We start from the raw sequence: 20,575 nt of genomic DNA on the forward strand, positions 1-20,575 counted from the left end.
GCTGGAGCGTCGAACCTACTGGGTTAGATTCTCCGCCTCAGCGTCTAACCTTGACTTCTGCTCCTAGTATTAACTACGTTCTCTGTTTTTGCCCACGTCTTAGGTTTTTGCCACGTTACGACTACGGGAACTAAGGACTACTTACCTGGGATCACTTTGATACTTACCTAACTGGAACTGGCTCGTCACTCCTGGACTCTGGGAACCGCTCCTCCTCTCTTCGGCGCTGTATTCACCTACTGGACCTGTAAGCAAACAAAGAAACATTACTATCACCACCTAGCTGTTATCCTGGATCAAAACTCGTACCCGAGACTCACCCAGCTCTCCTTCTCTTGCAGACTCCTCCGGATACCGCCCACTGTACATAGCTTTCACGTTGTAAATAAATTCACTTACCGTTACCTTCGTCTCCGTGTTATGGTCTTGGTTTCGCTCTCTACGGACAAAATCCTCTGAGTTATGACAATACTTCTGCTATCTGTGAGGAGTATTGGTGCTGAGTCACCATGGCAACGGCAGGATTGTTTACAACCCCAGTTCCAAAAACATTCAGACGTTGTGTAAAATGTAAACAAAGAGGATTTGATTATTTTGCAAATCTCCTAAACCCATATTTTATTTACAATAGAACATAGTAAACATAATAAATGTTTAAACTAAGAAGATGTATCTTTTTTTTCTTTTAAAATGGGTAATTTTGAATTTGATTGCAGTAACTAGACCACAGCTCATTTTAAATAGACTGAGGCAAAGTGAAGAGCTGTTCTGAGGTCAGATGAATCAAAGTTTGGAAGTTCGTTTTGGAAACCATGAACACCACTTCATTATAGATGAGACGGACCATCCACTGTATTGTTTTTATTCACCTTTTAGACAACATCTCAATGTTTTCAGAGGCAGGAGAAGCTGCAGGAGAAACTGATTTAGGTTAATTATTTTTCAAATCCCCCAGTGAGTTCATGAGAAGTTTCATTTGTAAGGCAGTAAACTAAAAACACAGAGGTGAAAGTTCAGGTCATTTACTCTCTTCATTACGGTCTTCCTGATAGGGTCCCCTTTCTCTTCCATGGTAATAAATGTAAGATGCACTGGCAAATAAAACAGAAAAAAATGGATCCCTGACAAGGACACAGGCGGAGTATTAGTAATGCAGTATTATGTGTTTCACTAACACTTGGCTGCAGGAGCAGATTCTAATCCCAACACCTCTCTACTCTCCTTTCAGACTTTATGGTCAGACAGAGACTCAACAGATGGCTGCGAACGGCTCTGCTTTAGCTCCGTCAGCTCTTCTTTAGTAAAAAAACCTGCACAGGAAGTCGTTTTTGCCCACAAAAATAGCATTTTGTATTTCACATTTTAAAGATGTTTATTTGGGTCACAGCTCACTATAGCCTTATTTATTTTCATGTTCAATGTCAAGCAATATGTAAAAAAAAAAACTAGCCTGAAGAAAAAAACATGAAGAAATGGTCCTCCTCAATTTTAATTTTTCTTCTTGTTGAGCAATATTTTTTGTTTCCAATAACATACAGGAAGGTACCATCTTGACAATCAGTTTTACATCTTATATTATGATGTCTCTTTAGCAAATTATGGTCCCACTGAATGTAAAATAGACATTAAGCATGCCGCGCTTTAAGGCGTGGTGCATTTCACAGCTGTCATGCACTGCTAGTGCTGTTACCACATAGATTTTGAATTTCCCAGCAAGCTATAAAATGATTTCTACAGAGCACAATTAAAAAAATGAGGCATAAATATTGTATTTCTTTTATCGGGGAAAGTGATTTAGTATTTGTTTACATATGATGTTGTCAAAAGCAACAAATTTAAAAGTAAAGTTAGTCAGATGTTTTGCAAAACCATTTATCTCCTGCTGCTGAAAGGCAAAGTCAGATGAGAATGTTTTTGTCTGTTTATGAAAACATCTCATGAACCATGACACTCTAATTGGTTCTGCAATTAAGAAAATTCAAGATCGTTGTTTCTCAAAACTCCTCAGATGTTCAAACGACAACAAATTTGACCCCAAAAGCATCTTGTGTAAATTACATAACGTTTAATTCACTTTTTGATTCTTAAGTCATTTACTGGCAGCGTGAGCTCTCTAAGTGTCAGGATATAACACGTTCGTCTCATTGATGTGGGTGTTTTTTCTCTTTATCTTCCTCAGAGCTTCAGTGAAACTGTAATAATAAAAACAAATCTGAAGGCTTCACAAGCTTTCAGTCATTATGCACCAGAAGTCTACAACTCTCAGTAATTGACAAAGTAAATTTAGCAGCTTTGAACAGTCATGGAGATGGACTTTGAATTGCTGGAGTTGCATATCTGTGCTGTAACCTTTGTCTTTTCCCTGCAGGCATTGCCATCTCCGATGAGCTCGACCAGGTAGGCACAATCTCAATGTGCTGGAATCTTTAATAAACTCATTAATATCCGACGAAGCTAAAGTTGTGAGGAAATAGTCCTGTCCTGTCGGATTTTCTCCGTACTGCATCAAATAACCTGGTTGACAGAGCAGCGCAGCTCTGTTTCTGATGTTGAATTATCTCGTGACGGCGTGATGGGAGGGGAGGGGGGATTCTTCAACGATCCTGTCTTTCCTCTCCCTCTGCGCTGCCGCCTCCCTGTGAGTCTTAACTCGCAGAAACATTACCCGAGCGCAGTCTTTGTCCTCCCCGAGTCCCTGTTCTGTCCCAGAACAATAACGCAGAAGCTGCCCGGCGGAAGCTGCGCAGATCCATTCAGAAATGATGGATGAGAAACGCAGCATGTCTCCAACACCGTTTTCTTTCTTTTGGATGAAACGTAATGAATGCTAAGCACATGCTTTCTTCATGCTAAGACTATTGAATTCTGGGCCAGGCTGGATTTAGTCAGAAGCAGAGATATTTTAGATTTTTTGTATTGATGTGTAAATGTGTGCAGGAATCAGATAATTCATTTCAAAACTCACTCATTTAAAAAAAGGTACTTGAGGATGTTTATTTTTTCTTGTAAATGTAGTCTTGTGATAAAGAAAAATAGTCACTTTCTGTCATTTCAAAAAAAGTTGGTTGATATCCTTTAGTTTGATATCCCAATATTTTTTATTTTTAGACCTTTTTGGGATACAACTCAGTCCTGCGCCCTCGAGTGGTGGGCGAGTGGGTTGGTCGTGAGGACAACGACGCAGACCCGCTGGCCGCCGAGATGCTGCACCCCCCGGTCCCTCGAGCCAAAACCGAAGTGTGTTGGAGCCGAGACAACAGCCCAGCTCGCAGGTTGGTCTCTGTATATTTGGGGTCATACGTACTGTGTGCGTGAAACTAAAAACTTTACAATTTGTTGGTAGTTATTTAAAAGAATGAAGAGAGAGAAGTTTGACTTGTGAGTGCGGCCGCCCGAGGAGTGCCCATCTGAATGGGCCTGATAATCCCATTTCAAAGGCGCGATCAAACATGCTTGCCATGAAACCGCCTCAACCCAATTTCAAATTAAAGCTAACCTCATTTCTGCGCACTCGGAGCCAGAGGAATTTTGTGCCTGTTATCTTAAAAAAAAAAAAAAAAAAAAAAGATGGCCTTGCTTTGACTGTATAACCCCGGCATGAAAATGGAAACATATAAACACTTCATGTTTGCAAAATGATCCAAATATTTTCCTTTTGTTTAGTCGCCCCTGTGCTGACGCGTTAACTGCTGGAGGTTAGTGTTTAGGTGAAGCTGTGAACGGAGGTCAAAGCCACAGAAGAGCAGTAAGAGGAGCTGTGGGAACTTTCATGTATACGTATTGATGCGACTAATTAAAAAAAGAAAAGGATATAAAACCATAAATCACCGACAGGCCTCGGCTGACACATGCACAGTTAATCTTCATTAAATTACTGTACGGGTGGACTACAGGGTGAAATCATTTAGAAGACTAAACTTTGAGATAAAGAGGATGGTGAGCTTGTGTGTATGAAGTTTTTCTGTTTTTTATTGATGAGGTAGTAATCGGGGAAACATAATTCCTTTTAAGGTTTTCATCTTTTTACTGTGAAGATGCTCACATCGGAGCCTTTTTGGGGTACTTTTCACATCATTTATGAAGTTTTATTAACAAGCTAAATATCACATTGAGACACACAAACTAATAGGTTTAATCTTGGGGTTCAAACTCATTCAAGTCAAGCGGAAAGCTGTCACAAACCAGCAGTGCCCTCTCCTAAAAATCCCAGCTGACTTTATGTAGGTCGTCAAATGTGGTGCCTGTGAACTTTTATACTCAGTTCTCAGTTTTTTTCTTTTTTTTAGGTATATAATGTTTGCCAAATCACTTCATTTTCCCCATTTTACTTTTATTAGGTTAATTGTTGTAATTTACCTGTTTGAAGATGACGCTACGGCTCACTAAACTCAGCTAATTTTACAGATATTGACCTAAAATCTGGTGTGACTGATGGGTTCATACACGATCTTTGTTGAAACCTTTGGCAGTGACTGTTGGAGTCAACCTTCTCTGTCTGTTAGCAAAATATCTCTTGAACTGGTGGACATATTTGACTGAAACCATCAGAAAGTAATCCTGTACTCTGAGTACTGACTCTGATCTTTGTTTTAAACTCATGCAAAGCAGCGAGTGACATGTATTCCTTCAAGGAATGCTAGTTTCATTTATTTTTATTTTTTAACAGTTGTTTCTTATCCAGTGTCTGCCAGTGCCACAATCCAAAAATTAATCTTTTTTTTTTTAACTCTTTTAATTAATGTGTTAAGACTTACTGACCAAACCATTTTTTTTGCTTAAGGTTCTTATTTTGTGCCCATTCTTCGTCTTTTTAATAAATGAGTTGTGCTACTTATGGTTGGTTCCTGATGTTTAAAATGGTCAGTTTAGTTCTACTTTTCGTTTCTCTGATATTACCCTTTATTCTTGCTCAGTTTGAAGTCTTTGGTGCTGAAGTCGAAGACGGCCATACCTGCTTTAAGGTTCGACGGGATTTTCTCAAGATCAGAAACTGATTATTCTTGTTGTCTCACAATAACTGAGCTAGTTTGATTCTTGTTGAAATAACAGGATTATATTTGAGAGAAGAGATCTTGAGTTACAGCCAGTTAAAAAGTGTCATTGCCTTGACACTTGGAGATGACCTAACAGCACAGAATAAATCAGTGATGGATGTTAATTGGTGTGACATTTTCAATTTAAATCAGTTGCCAGAAGGACTGTCCTGATTTCTAATAAAGAAGTAACCCTTTGTTTAATTGTGAACTTTAAATAAGCGCTGGTATTTAGTGAAAAAAGCAAGCTTTTCTTAGCCCAAATAACTAAATATATTAATCCTTTAACTTGAGAAAACAAGCTAATGTCAAGATAACAAGATAAATTACTTATATACTTGCTTATCTCATCAGGAAAGTGAATTTCTAATCATGTCCTCTTTTGGTTTCCGTACTTCATCATTCATTTTATTCTCATTGTGTAAAAATTTACTTTCATGTTCAAAAAATGAAGGTGACTCTGATGATAAAAGAAAAACCAGTGCTGAAAATGGCTTTTGCAGAATGAAACTAGCTAATCTAATGAGCACAAAAACCCCACTGAGAGTATGATGAAACCCTGCATCAGTCATCTTTTGACCCTTTCCTATTAGCTGCAAATAGAAGTCATTAAACAAAGATTAGCATCAAATGAACACTCCTCCGGTCCTACAGTATACACCTTCACACAAAGCATGGAAATTAATTTCTTCAATATGTTGGTAATGCAAAAACCCGTCCCTTTTTAAAATTTAAATATTGTTATCTTTTATGGTTCCATTAGGAATAAGATATTTAATTCTGCTTTTAAAAGATTGTTTTTTAAGTGAATGCAAATGCAGATTAATTAAGCAAGAATATGAATACATCCATAGGTGCAGTCTGTTAAGATGAAACTAAGGATCATGAACGTGAGAAAAGGTGGCCTAGACTTTAATAATACAATAAATTGTAGAGTCTGAACATAAAATGTAAATTAAATCTGAACAGAACAGTTTTAATAAAGCTGAAACTTACTCCTGCTCATTATAACTCATAGGGCTCTGAAAGTAAATAAAAAGATGACTCATATTTCTGGATTTCTTTCCTCGAATTTCTCTGAAAATTAATTATTTTTCTCCTGCGTGTCTGTTTTGAACTGATTGTTGGCTGCCGTGCTGAGTAAAACGAATTCTTTCAGCAGCTTCTCGTCTCAAGCTGACACGCTCTCAGTTCCTTTTAGTTTTGTGGTCAGCAGTCAAAACATCGCTCTGTTGCTTGCTGCAGCGATCGCCCAATCTCATATTTTCACCACCAGTCTTTTATGGGAAGGTGCACTTCAACTGCGTGATGCTTAAAGTGACTGCACGGTGTTTTATCTCATCTCTTTAAACGGCAGTCGCCCATGCAGGCTGTACACATGGGCGACTGCAGGGTAAAACCAACTTTTTGTTCTGGCTAGAAAGCCTGACTGCTGAGACCTCACCCTCGCAGATAAGCATTTGAAGACATGATTGCAATAGGAGCAGGATTTTTATAAAACAGTTTTTTTTTTGTTCACGTCTTTTAGGTGCATTATAGAGCTGAGCAACAGTTTACATGGTAAAAAGTTGTAAATGAGTTTTTTTAACGAGTTAAACTTTGTACTCATTTAGCTTTGTCTATTTTGAATTTCCCTCCTCAGCCTGAAGATGGAGACCAAGAGCAAAGGGCTAAAGGAGCAGCAGCAGCATCACAAGAAGCTCTTGGCTGCCATGTTGTCCCAGGACTCGTTTGATTCGGCCAACAGCCCCGTCCCCTCAGTCCTGGAGGAGGAGATCGAGGATGAGGACGACGCCATGGAGCTCCTGGGTAATCACACAAACCTGAGCGTCTCACAAACACAAAAGCACAGATTTAAGCTGAGCACCACCAGGAGTGTGAGAAATCATAAAACAACAAGGGCAGTTTGCACAATTTACTGCAACTCTTAGATTGTTTGAAATAAAATAAGTGTGATTGTCCTGCAGAGGAGTGCATTTGGAAGTAATTCTCATGAAAGAATTGGGATTTTGTTTCCTTACCTATGAGAGACGGGTCAGTGTTGAGGAAAATGGGACATAAACGTTCACCTGTAAATCCCCCCCCGCCTCTGTTGAAAGCCTGGTTGTGACACATTATTCTCTCTGACCACAAGCGAATGAAGAAGTATCCCCGTGGATTTACTTTATCTGAGTGGAGACTGATGAGCAGTGGTGGAAAGAGACCGTGACATGAAGGCTCGTTCAGCCTCATTCAACAGAAAGAGCTTATCTGTGTGTGCAGTAGGCATGGGTCGATGTGACACTGATGGTTTGATAACACTGAACAAAAATACCATTTCGTTGTATTAAAACAAAAATTTAAACTTGTATCGCACGATGTAAGTGATTTTATTTCAAAACAAAATTAAAATATTGATCATATTATTTACACAATTTATATTGGTTGTTTTGATTTAGATGCACAGATATTCATAAGGAGTGAAAGAACATTAACGAGTTTGTTAACAACCTTTAAAAAAGAGCCATCATGCTGTTTAAAACAGAACAGATGGTGGAAGACTTAAACAAAAATATAGAAATATTACCAGACATTTAATTATTTTACTACATTAAAATATTTTTTTAAAGAATATTAGATCTTTTCTCCTGTCTCCAGTTTGTGAAGTAACATTTGGAGCCTGATAAGTTGATGTTAGTTAGTTTTTTAGCTGGGTTATCTGTCCCAGTTGTTCCTTTTACTGACTGACTCAGTAACTCTCATATCCTGATTCAAACATTTGTTTTAAAACAGTTATATCATTAAGTGTTTTGGGCATTCCTTTCTCAGGTAGCTACGCCGTTAACGCCTGTTTTTCTGCTGCCAAAAACATTTCCAAACATCTAACGTCGACATTTTATCGCATGTAGTCATGAAAGGCAGGTGATCATGTTTTTGCCTGTGTGTGTCTGTCTGTTAGCAAAATTTTTAATCAAATTTTATTGGTTTTGGACCACAGCTAGTAAATATTATGACCAGAAACATAGGAAGTAACAGCTCCATCCATGCTGACTCTGGTGCCTGAAAATACTTAACATTCTGCAGCTCTTCTTCCATTTTCTGTTGCTTGTCCCTAAATTTTGTCTCTTTGAATTAGTATTCTTTATCAGCAGGGGTGGATCTCTTAATTAAAGCAGCTTGAAGTTGCACACTGTGTACACATATGCACAAGCAGCAGGTGGCAGAAAATTCAATTTAAGACACAACTAATGGCTACTTGAGAAAATTCAGCTTTCATGCAAACTGGTTCCTGGGTTAGTTCAGACACCTGCCATGAAATATTATTAATAATAATAATAAATATCAACTCACAGTGAGCTCTTTTTGTCTAACGCACGCTTACAGTGCCTCGGTGTCGATCAAGCAGTCTGTTGCCGTGTGATGACATGCGATCTGCGTGTGCCTTTGCTCTCTGCACTTCTGTCACAGCTTTTCTGCTTGTTAGCTGGATCTTTTCTGCCAGGTTGATACGGAGGCTCACATTGATGTGTGGCTGTGAACCACCTCCAGGTTCCGCACACGCACTAAAGTTGCCGTAAACATTCAGGCGCTTGTTGTCATTGTTCACAAAATCTAATTAAACATGAAGGTGTGGATTGAAGCTTTTCCGGCACATTTTAAATGCCTGTTTGCAACACAAAAACTTCTTCACTTTTGTCAGATTTGGCTGATTGTGGGTTTTTTTAGTGCTTTATGTGTTAACTTTGTAGGTTGTTTATCTGCTGCTGAGAGTCAGAGCAACATATTTGACTTGTTCTTTTCTTCCACAACCTTACATTGATCTTCTAAACCAATGTGTGTTTGTGTGTGTATGTATACAGGATTATATCTGTAATAAATGAGCTAAAAAATTGGTTCCACATTTTGGAGGAAAACCCATTTCCATATGGGATTTCCTCCAAAATCCATTTGGGTCCAGTGCTGCTGTCTGACATTAGCAGTGTTTGGGTCAGTGGGTACCAAATGGACCAATACCTCCAAATGGCCATCTTATCTGCCCAGTCAGCACTTTTAAGCTGAAAGACATCTAAATGGGTCATAGGCATTAAGGCTAAAATTAGGCTAAATTCATTCTAAGAAGAAAAGTTTTGTAGACATCAAATAGAAGCTTGCGTTTAGCTGAGATTGACAAGAAAGAAAATAAGCAGTGAATATGTTAGTGATTGAATTTGAGCTTTTTGTATTAACTAATCACACAGAAGCTGCAGCACGACCACTTTACAAGACTTTCTGCAGTTTGCATGTAGATCAAATCACAATTCATAATTCAGTCCAAACAATCAAACCATTTCTGAAAACTAAATATAAATTAATTTCCATTTGTTGATGTCCAAGAGCGAACAGTACACAGCTTGTACAGTTTTGATTCCTCTCCAACATATTTAACAATATTACACGTTTTCTTTCTTGTTTTCATTTGCCAACACAGATTTTTATGATTTTAAAATGAGTTTGTCTTGAATAAAGGCTGAAATCACATGTATCACTCAGTAGGCTCTATATGAGGGTAGCATCTGAATCAAAGGCACATGAGTATGTAAAGGTGCAACTCAGATAGCGTGTGTTTGGTTTTGGCAAATAAAAAAGGGACGCATGTATGGGGCCAACCTTGTAATCCAGTGTAATCTTGTATCAAACCCACATGGGGCATTAACCTTGATCCAACATTGTGAGATGTTTACGACAAATAAAAGGGTCTAAAACTGTTCAAACAAATATTGCCTAGGTTATTTTCTGTCCTACAGCTTTAAGTAAAATGTGCTTTGAAACACCGGGGCCCTTCATCGTCTGCGTCAGCATCATGTAGTCGTGACCAAAGGCAGCAGGACATAATGATGATAGATACAACTATAAGGCAGGATGTTGGTGCTCTCTGATAGCCCTCAATCATAACTCTACAACTCAGGTTTATTCTCTCGTGGCCTGTAATCCAGATGAAACAATGCAGCGAGGTCATTTCTGATTCTCTGTCAGGACGCGGTCACGGCGCTCTCCAGAGAAGCTTCTTCTGTGTCGACTGTATCCCCGCTGAACAATTTATTATAGTAGATAGTACTGACACGTGGCGTTTCCAGTGGGGAAAATTTATATTATCTGGTTCAGAAAGCAGTTTTTTGGAAAAATTTAGATTCTGATGGATATTTGGCAGGAACGATGCATTTATTAGGCTAACTTTTGTGTTGTTAAACCTGAGGAACACACTTGGGGTCAGTGCGGGGTTTTGCAAATTGCCCAAAGACACTTCAACATGTAAACTGGGAAAGTAGAGGAGCTGAACAAGCCACTGTGTAATTAAAAAATAAACCATTTAACCTCCTAAGTTACAGCTGCCCTGTTGGTGACATGCTCTGACGATCTCTGACACAACAAAAAGAGATTTAACTTTACAAACTAAAGATATAATTCATTAAACTAACTTTTATACACATTTTCTAACCCATCTCTAGATTTTGGGTTTTCTTTGTCATTTTATTGGTTAAAACACATTTTGTTAAACTAATTCTCTATAGGTGTGAATGTTGGCGTGAATAGTTGTCTGTCTCTGTGTTGGCGCTGCAATGGACTGTCAACCCATCCGGGTCATTCTCATTATCCTCTGAGACAGTTTGCAGCCCTCCATGACCTCATATAGGACAGAACAGGCAAAGAAACAGGATGAATGAAGATCTTGACTCATGCAGTGTTTCAGCTACAAGACAATGCTGAAGCCTTTTTTTTTATTTCAAGCATTTGCTTAGGGTGACCTCAAGTGGCTAAAAGATTGCAGTACATTCACTGCATGGTTGCATGTTTTGAGCTCATTTAATTGTGTCAAAGTGCATGTAAGTTTAGCTAGATGAAAAGTATGCCTTTACACCTTTTTGGTTTTGTTATATTAGGTTTGTTGCAGCTCTGAGTCTGTATGTTCACTCCAGATGCAAATCACAACTATGTCTTTGTTCCATAATCATTTGCTTTGATAACACGTGCTGATTGGTTCCTTGTTGAGCTAATTGCTGTTTTACACAGAAATCCACATCACACTAACCCCGGCAATCATGATCTGGTGAGAAGTGAAAACACCCTGTGGTTTGGCTGCCATCAGTCATGATTATCTGAGGGACGGAGCCACGCTGAGCAGCACACATACGACCAAATGTCCACTAGGAGGCGAGAAAGGTGCATTAGTTGACTTTACCACTGCATGGAGATTAAAATGTGTAGCTAAAAAAGTTACAAAAATACTAATTAGCATATTTGTTTCTTTGAATCTAGAGTTTATAGGCCAAGGTAAGTTTATTTGTCTAACACCATTTGAACACTTCAATTCAGAGTGCTTTACAGATACTGGGACAAACTGAAAAATAATGACATTAAAAAGAGAGAAAATTATAAGAACTGCATTAGGTTCACATTATGGATTACAATAAACAAAATGAAAATGTTAATCAAGTGGATGACTAAGAACAAATAAAATAATTAAAAAATGTTCACCTTTATGGGAAAGCTGCAGTAAATAATAATGTTTTCAGTCCTGATTTAAAGGAACCAGCAGTTTCTGCACGCCTCAGGTTTTCAGGTAGTTGGTTCCAAAGTTTAGGAGCTTAGAAACTAAATGCTGCCTGTCCTGGTTTAGTTTTGAACCTGCAAACACTGAGTAAATATGTCCCCGATGACCTGACGGGTCGAGATTGTTCATGCCTGGCAAGTACCTCTGAGATGTATTTAGGCCCCAAGACCCTTCAGCGCCTCATAGACCAGATTTAAAGATCTATTCTTTTACAAACACGGAGCCAGTGCAGTGATTTAAGCACTGGTGTGATAAGTTTCATTTTCATGGTTTCTGTCAGGATTGTGGTAGCAGCATTTTGGATGAGCTGCAGCTGCCTAATGTTTTTACTTAAATTTCTTTTATTGACACATGTTAAAGCACCATTACACTAATCTCACCTACTGAAAATAGTGTTTCTCTGCCCTGTTTAGACAGGAATCTCTTGTTTTTTAATATTCTTAAAATGAAAGCAGGCTGATTAGGTGATAATGTTATGTGACTGTTTTTAAATTTAGATCAGAGTTCAGAACTACACCCAGGATTCTGGCATGCTCTGTAGTTTTTACCAATACAGTCACTTATTTCTTTTCTACATTGAGCTTGAGGACATTCTGGCCCATTAACTCATTGATATTTTGGACACACTTACCCAGTGACTGTAAGAGACTATGGTCATGTGGAGAGACAGAAAAGTAAAGCTATGTGTCATCAGCAGAAGAATGATAAAAGACTTTGTGATACTAACTAATCTGAGCTAAAGGGAGCATGTGGATATTAAAGTTGCCCAAAAACGGAGCCTTGAGGAATCCCACGAATCCTAAGAAACTATGATTCTTTACCAAGCTTTTTAAAGTTTAATACACATTTAAAACCAAAAACATGACTTTAAATTTGTTTGTTTTTGTTCCGATGTTCCCAAAAAAAACCAAGGACGGCTAATATATGTCTTTGACAGTTTCTCAGTTACAAAGAACATTCTGTGTTCTCAGATGGTTTTACAGTCCTGTCTTTAATATTAAATGCAGTCTAAGTTAAATGAAACATTCACTTAAACACACATGTTCTTGCAAAAACAGGGAAAATGTCAGGGTTTCTAGATTTTGCAGTGTAGTGGTGAGACCGCAGTTATGTACTTATCTCAAACAAGAAGCACGCTGGGTTCAGTGTGTGGGAAGAAACATCCAAGTTTTGGCCTTGGAGTGTTATTTTATGGTAACTTAACGCTTTGAGTTTGTCGGCTCCCAGCTTACTGTCATCCACGATGTACTTCTACTCATGAAATTCATAAAATCTGTTTAAATAAATACTGTTGGTAAAAATAACAACTGGTTTACATGCATGTGGGCACTGAAGAGGATGACATCCTTGTCAACTTTTTCTCTCGGATCTCATGGGAGGATTTTGGGCAGAACTGATCTCACATGCTCCTTTTATTGTTCTGAATAATAACAGAGTGTGAAGAACAGAATCTGACAGTCGTCAGACATAAGCCAGCAGATCCTTTCAGAATGTTTTTGGCATAAATGCTGAAACAGAAGAAGGCGTAAGAGCAGCAGCGAAGATTTGATGGAGACGAGATGAGGGCGAGATAAAGCTTTGTCTGATCTTTGATCCACGCAGAGAGAAACAGCGACTGCTGGATGAGTTACATTACCTGTGTGTGGTTCTTTTGTTTGGTGTGTTATATCTTTCTTCATCACGCATAGCCTGCAGTACCATGCAATCCAATAGCTGGGGTTTGGAGTTGAAAGGGAAAGTGAGCAGCTTTTTTTTCTTTTCTTTTCTGTTTACAGATTGACTTTCTCTATAATCCTGACATTTAACTGAAAAGTGATCTGCGTTACATCACTTTGTTGCCCCTGAGTGTGAGTTTCTTTGCGCTTCTCTAAAGTAAAGCAACTTATCAAAGTATTTAGTATAATTCTAATTGGTGTTTTTCATTATCTTCTGCTGTGTTTGTTTCCCTGTCTGTTAGCAAAATATCTCTTGAGCCAGTGAGCAGATCCTAAAATGCTCAGAAAGCAATCTTCGGATACACATCTACAACTGATGAACTTTTAGAGTTACCCTGATTTGAGATGATCAGCACTGCTTATCAACCTTAAAAAACATAAAAATGGCTTAAAATCACTCAATTTTTACAGATACTGAGCTAAAACTTGGTGTGGTAGTAGCTGAGAGTCATCCCCATCCCATAATCTGAGCAAAGATCTTTGTTTCAAACTTTGGCAGACAAGACAGAGTTACATACATTAAAAAAAATGCAAATCCATTTATTATGACTGTCTTTTAAATGAGACGAGTAATGCAAAACAAAGTAACTAAGGAGAGAGTTTTTTGCTGCTATATGCCAGCTGAGGATGGCTGATTGAATCATTTTGATGGGACCTTTTGGTTTCCTTTTGCATTTTATAAATTGATTATAGTTTCAGATTGACTTAAACTGTGAGGATCTGGGGTTTGGCTCCACCTTCTGGGTGGTGCCACTAATCATTGTTCACAGGTGTTCCTCATACCATTGACGAGACCATACAGGATTTAAGCAGCAGGCTGTGGTCACATCTTCGCTGGAGCATCGAACCTACTGGGTTAGATTCTCCGCCTTAGCATCTAACCTGAAATCTTGCTCCTAGTGTTAACTACGTTCTCTGTTTGTTCCTACGTCCTAGGTTTTTGCCACGCCACGACTACGGATACTAAGGACTACTTACCTGACACCCTTCTGATACTTACCTTCCTGGAATTGGCTCGTCACGTCTGGAACTTCTGGGACTCCTGGAACCACTCCTCCTCTCCTCGACGCCGCATTTAACTCCTGGATCTGTNAGCAAACCAAAAGACATCATTACCAACTTCTTGCCACCGTCTGGATCTAGACTCGTACCCGAGACTCACCTAGCTCTCCTTCTCTTGCAGACTCTCCGGATACCGCCCAGTGTACATAGCTTTCACCCTGTAAATAAAATCACTTACCTTTACGTTCGTCTCCGTGTTTGGTCTTGGTCTCGCTCTCTGGACAGTATCCCCCTGGTTTATGACATAAACTGAACTGAATTGAACTGTAAACCAATTAACTTGTAATTTATTTGTTTTACTTTTCAGTTCACCAGCCTAAGATGACTTTTTTAACATATTAAATACTCACACATGAAGGTAGAATTTGACCCTTTTTAACATTATTATATAGTTTGAAAAGGTTCTAACAGCACAGCAACCGGTGCAGCATTGAAACGAGGGTAAAGCAAATAAACCCAAACAACTGTCTTATAGAAACTGCTTCTGTCTTGCTGCTTGTGGGTAATTCCCTTCTTGTTCCATTAAATCCCTGCATGCGTTTGTAGTGCTGGTGATGGCAGACGAGCAGGGGATCACCTGACGCCACGCGTACGCTCCACTCACCTTTATTTCCTTCACTATCATCATCCAAACACCGTGAGAGACAACAGTTGCCGTGGAAACACTGTAAACGGACACAAACATAGCAGTATCTTCACTTAAGGGAGAGGAGGGGGTAGATGGGAGCATGTACTGTGCTATATTTCAAGGGAACGAGTTGCATTAATTCTAAATCTGTTGAGGTGGCAGCTTCAAAGGGCTGGCCTCTGCCGGTCTGTCAGTGAAAAGAACTTCCTTCAGTAAAAGTGGCCAATTTGACGCCTGTAAAAGTCTCCCTGGTGCAGATGGATATATAATCAGGAGGCAACTTGCTGTGGAATTACTGGAGGCAATTACCTAAAGGCGTTCTGCAGCAGGCAGCACGTCTTGTGTGCCTAAACACCTCAGATGCACCGAGAAGATAGATTGCATGGAAGAGAGCTGAATGAATACAGTGACGCTGTGTTTTGGCTTTTGTAGCCAGACAGAAGCAAAAGATTAAAGATTTGAATACAAGTATGCAATCTGTAGATTGTGCTGCCATCTCCAGTTACAGATACAAAACAAACAAAGTGAATAAATGCATTTTGGTATTATTTAGTTCAAGACGTGACTGTTTTATGGCTTCTGTTTGCCTGAAGATTAGAATTTGGGGAAACTGTTGGACTTCCAAGTAATAAACTTAAAGGGATAGCTCAGATCTTTCAAAGTGGGCTTCTGTGGAAAGGTTATAAACAATTAATAGCTTACCTGTTGTAAATAGGTTTTTGAACAACCCCCAATTTGAAGAAATAGTTTAATTCTGACCAGATCAATGAGCGGGGCCAAGACCAGATTTCTGAGATTGGAGTTATAAGATGGCCGTCATGCTCTTTGACAGGATTGACGAGCTAATGGCTACTTGGTAGTCAAGACCAGAGCTAAAACTGGGGTCATTCAAGGAGCTATCTACAGCAGGCAAGATATTAATTGTTCATAAGCTCGACACAGAACCCTGTTTCAAACAGTCTGGACCTTTTTCTTTCAAACTGTAAATTATTGCAGATTTGAGGTATTTTGATGTAGGAAACTAAAGAATTGCTTCATTCAATTTTAAGTCTCATTTAGAAAAAAGGCTCAGCAACCACACATGAGCACTGGCATGTTAATGCATCAAAACATCAGGCTGTTGTGTCTACAGCAACGTTCAAATTGGAGCTGTGTTTGTGGTTAGAAGGAAAGTTAAAAGGAGGTTTGCACCAGGCTCTGTGATAAGACTTTCCCCCAGACCTCAGAGCTGTGTTGTTACCCCACTCATGTGTGTTCCCATCTGATTCTGATCAGGCGTTTTACTGCTGCACTCAAAGCTGAGAGGACCTTGAGCTTTACAGCCAAATTCTTAAAAGGAGGGGGGGTTCAAAGTGAGGGTGCCATTGACAGCCGAAACATAATTATGATATGTAAGTTGGAATATTGTTTTTATTACCAACCCAAACAAATCCGTCTCTGTTGCGAATCACATCAAACGATGTGTGTGTGACGACAAACCGCCAAGTGGAGACGTTGTGTTTGAGGCGTAATGAAAGACAAATGCTGCCTGTGTGTGAGAGGGCAGCAAAGAGTGTGAGGTCTGCAATTGTCACTGCGTGTGTTGCTTTTTTTTTTTTTTTTTCTTTTTTTAATCGGCACGTCTGAGTACGCTGCTCACACGTGGGCCCCTGTGTGTGTGTGACTGGAGATTTTGGCGTATACAGACTATTAATTAGAGCCCAGTGTTTTGTGGTTACGTGTCGCCGCTGCTCATGAAAGAATGGAAAATTCACTTAGATGAGGCGCCGTAAATCACAGCACTTGATGAAATGCAGTGGATTGGACTCTGATATGCGTACAAGCGTGTCTCCCCATCTCCACGTGTGCAGCGGTGCTTTTTATGATTCCACCCTACACATATATCTGTCAACACATCCTCGGAGAAGGTGTACATTAAGTTATTTGTGGCACCAATTATGACTTCTGCTCTATTTTTTAGCCTCGTGAGGAGCAGCGAAGAGCCAGTCAGTCCGTCGCTGTTTAAACAACGTTAAATTAGATGGAAACTTGGAGAGAGGAGACACTTTATCTGCGCACTCCTCTCTCCGCTCTTGTCTGGCTTTCACTTGTGAGTGAGTGATTGCGGCACGGAATTCCTCATCTCTCGGGCCTTTTGTTGGGGATCACATCGCTTGAATAGTTTCCATCCCACCTCTCCTTTTTCCACCCCCTTTCTGCTCACCTCCTCAGTGCGTTTTATTTATCTGTCTTTACAGAGGGAGCACGCATGGCTGCCCCGACGCTCGGGGGTGAAAATGCGACGGGCTGACAAACGGACGAGTGCGGACAGACGCTTGTTGTGTCTAGACACCGTCTCGGTGTAAACTGGTCTCGGGGGAAATGTACTATTGTGTGGGAGACGTACTGAACTCTATTGTGAACGTGGAGAACTTTCACACATCGTGTTTGACGAAGCAGACAAAGAAAAATAACACTTAAACAAACCAAACATTGTTTGCTGTCAGTTTTCGATAGGAACATAGATTTGGGAATGTGCACATAAAAAGACGGTTAAATCCTGCTTTAAGTCTAGTTTACATAAAGTATTTAAGGTGTTTCAACATCAGTTTAACTACTGTTACAATTGTTGTGCGTAACCAAGACAACTTTTAAACTTTGTCACGTCAAATTCAACATGATTTGCTTTCCTCTAAGCTGCAATTTGACCTGAAACCAACAAATCCATCCTCGGGGATTAAGATCTTAGAATGCGCCACATTGGGATTTATATTTTTCTGTTTGTCTGAGACCACATAAATCTCTAGTGTCACGTTCAGGACATGGTGCATGCTTCAGAGCGCTCACGTGCGAGGAAAACAAAGTCGTTTATAACATTAACACCCAAACTCAAGCCGTGATTCATCACTTCAGCACTTTGTAGCGAGCGTCCTTCGAGATAGCCTATCGTCTGTGAAAATCTGTCACCTCTCTTTCCTCAAGTGGAAAATTCAAAGTTGAATTTGGCCACAGGGCGCACGAGGCTGTCACAGATTAAAGGCTGCACACTTTCTTAACCAGTTTGAACTTTTAAAAATGTTTTAAAACATTTTAAAACCAGGGAGACTGTCTGAGAAGTCATCAGTGCGAGCTAAATCTGTCATTTCTTTGCTTGTGATGCAGATAGATAAAACAACTGCAATCAGTACAACCCAGAATTTTATTGCTCTTTCATGCATCACATTGATTAAAAGAAATGCCTGGATTTGTTTCATAAGACATGGCATCCAGACTTCTCAACCATTCTGTGTAGCAGACACACAAATGTAAATTGGAACTGCTGGTCTGACATTTTATTTATTTATTTTTATCTGCTTTTATGGAACAAGGAAGTTAAATGATCATCTAGAGCCTGTTTGAACTATTGAAATAAATACATTTTATCACTGTAAGGTGCTGGAAAATTTTAAAAATTCACCTTAATTCATTTACCATGACTTTATAAAAACCCTAAGTCGGGTGAATGATGTTGGGGTTTTATCGAAACGTTTTAACTTTGTGCTTTGTGTTCAAACATGAGTATGCACACTTATCCACTAACATCCTCTTTTTTAGCTCTATATTTTGGCTAAAACTGCTTCTTTTTCTTGTATCTTGATCACAAGAAAACTAAAAAATCAATTCTAAGTGCAAATTATTGTGCATTTACAATAGAACTCATTGTCAAAAATGTTTATTTTCAGGCATTTTACTCTTTCTGTATGGGATGCATTCTGAGGAAAAGCCAACATGTATGTTTACCTCACTGACCTTTTCATATCTGAGGTTAGTTTAATCCTTCCCTCTTTCAGTCACTGTATCATGTTTTTTCAACCAGAAGGAAACAAGTCAAACACAAAGCAGGAGTTGAGGTGACGAGCAGCTGCTCTCTGAGGTTGGGTTCTTTGTCAGGGTCAGGGTCGGGTTTTTTTTTTTCTTAGTATCCAATGAAAGCTGCAGTCTCTCAAGTGAATATTTCCAAGTGTCAAGTAATGATTTGTATCGCAGGCTATGAGCCAAAGAAAATCCGGCATTCCACATTAGTTAGCTGCTAAAAGAAGAAGGGCTAATGTAATGGCTGGAAGGGGAAGAAGTGGGAACGGATCGGAGAAAATGGGAACGGGGCAAAGGCACTGAATTCAGTAGTTCCCATGGCCAGAAAACTGCCCAAACCACTGGTGGCTCTCTGCCCCCTCCCCTCCGATGCATTCCGTGATGAATGGGAATTTAATATTGCTCTGATTAAGAGTATTACTGGAATGCAGCTTATCTGTCCTTCTGAAACACAGTGAAACACTTTTTCTCTGGCATTTACAGGAATGGTCTCCAGTGTCAAAAATATAAACAACTAAGAAGTTTCCTGACTTTTAGAAAGCACTTGATTTGATCTGGATCTGACTAAAGCGATATGGCAAACCTGGAGTCACAGCAAACCTGTAAATAATCAAAGGTGGGTTATAATAATGACACAGACGCAGCTTGTTTCTTGTACAAACATGACAAACCCTACAGGTCTGTTAGTGACAATTTAGAGTTGCCAGTTAACCCAACCTGTGTGGTTTTGGTCTGTGGATGGAAAGCGTACCCAAAGAAAACACACATGCACGGGGAGAACATGCAAACTTCACACAGAAAGGACCCTGCCGGGAGTCAAACCTGCAACCTTTTTGCTGTGAGGCAACAGTACAAACCAACTGCACCATCTTGCAGATTACATGACATTGTCATTCACATTGTCTATTTTTGTTTGAGTAATTCCACAAACAAATAGACAAACAAGAGAGCTTAGAGACCCCATCAGCCAGTGCTGTAACCAGGGGTGGAAATTAAAAATTTTGTCAAAATTTTTTACCAGCCACTCACATATTTTACTAGCCACTATTTTTTGTTGTGACAAAAAGTAATTTCATATGATGATGATGATGGTGGAGGTGGGTGGAAGCAGTTGTGGTGCCCTACAAGCTGAACAACACCTCTTTCTGGACACTGCATGGAAATAACTAGACTTTTGTTATTTTATTTTTTTATTTTAAACGATTAAAAGATGCATATCTGTACATAAAAAATTTAGACAAGTAAAATTAATTTCTGTGGAGTGTTTTTGAAGTTTTTTTTGTGCTTTTGTAAGTTTTTGTATGTAAGTTGTAATGTTTTTCAGACACTTGTTGCTTTTAATGCATAGATCTATTTGTGCTACCCGCTTATATTTAACAGGTAGGATATTCTGATGAAGGAAGGGATTTTTGTGGTTTTGTTTTTGTCGGGGATATAAATTGTTCCAATGCTATGCTAAGCACAGATCGTCAGAACACCAGCCGTAGGCGTGAACGCACACTGACCGACGTCATGACGTCATTGATTTAGTTAAAAAAAAAACGTTGTTTAACTTCGGTTCTTCCCTCCACTACTCTAGGAAAACAGAAAATAAAATAGCTTCTCATCACAACACCTAATTGGTGTCAGACTACATGTAATCTGTAGTGGATGGAGTGCATCATATGGGTTTGCAGTGAACTGTTGTAATATTTTTATGCGGGTTTTCTCCGCCTGAAGTGGTATTTCGCTTTTATCT

The 20,575-nt window shown here is 39.3% G+C and overlaps 1 protein-coding gene and 1 long non-coding RNA gene across 2 annotated transcripts in view; both read left to right on the forward strand.

Moving 5' to 3' along the window:
- Positions 1 to 20,575, forward strand: part of lg21h8orf34 (linkage group 21 C8orf34 homolog) — a 73,694-nt gene that overhangs the window by 25,062 nt on the left and 28,057 nt on the right. Inside the window, exons 5-7 of the mRNA XM_017406695.3 lie at positions 2,369 to 2,397; positions 3,109 to 3,272; positions 6,676 to 6,842. Coding sequence (XP_017262184.1) covers positions 2,369 to 2,397; positions 3,109 to 3,272; positions 6,676 to 6,842 — 360 coding nt within the window. The remainder of the gene's footprint in view (positions 1 to 2,368; positions 2,398 to 3,108; positions 3,273 to 6,675; positions 6,843 to 20,575) is intronic.
- Positions 14,114 to 14,558, forward strand: LOC108230451. The gene is made up of 3 exons (XR_001808358.3): positions 14,114 to 14,171; positions 14,253 to 14,406; positions 14,500 to 14,558. It is a non-coding gene; the product is annotated as an uncharacterized LOC108230451 (long non-coding RNA).

This window comes from Kryptolebias marmoratus, linkage group LG21 (assembly GCF_001649575.2).
Source record: "Kryptolebias marmoratus isolate JLee-2015 linkage group LG21, ASM164957v2, whole genome shotgun sequence".
Lineage (NCBI taxonomy): Eukaryota > Metazoa > Chordata > Actinopteri > Cyprinodontiformes > Rivulidae > Kryptolebias > Kryptolebias marmoratus.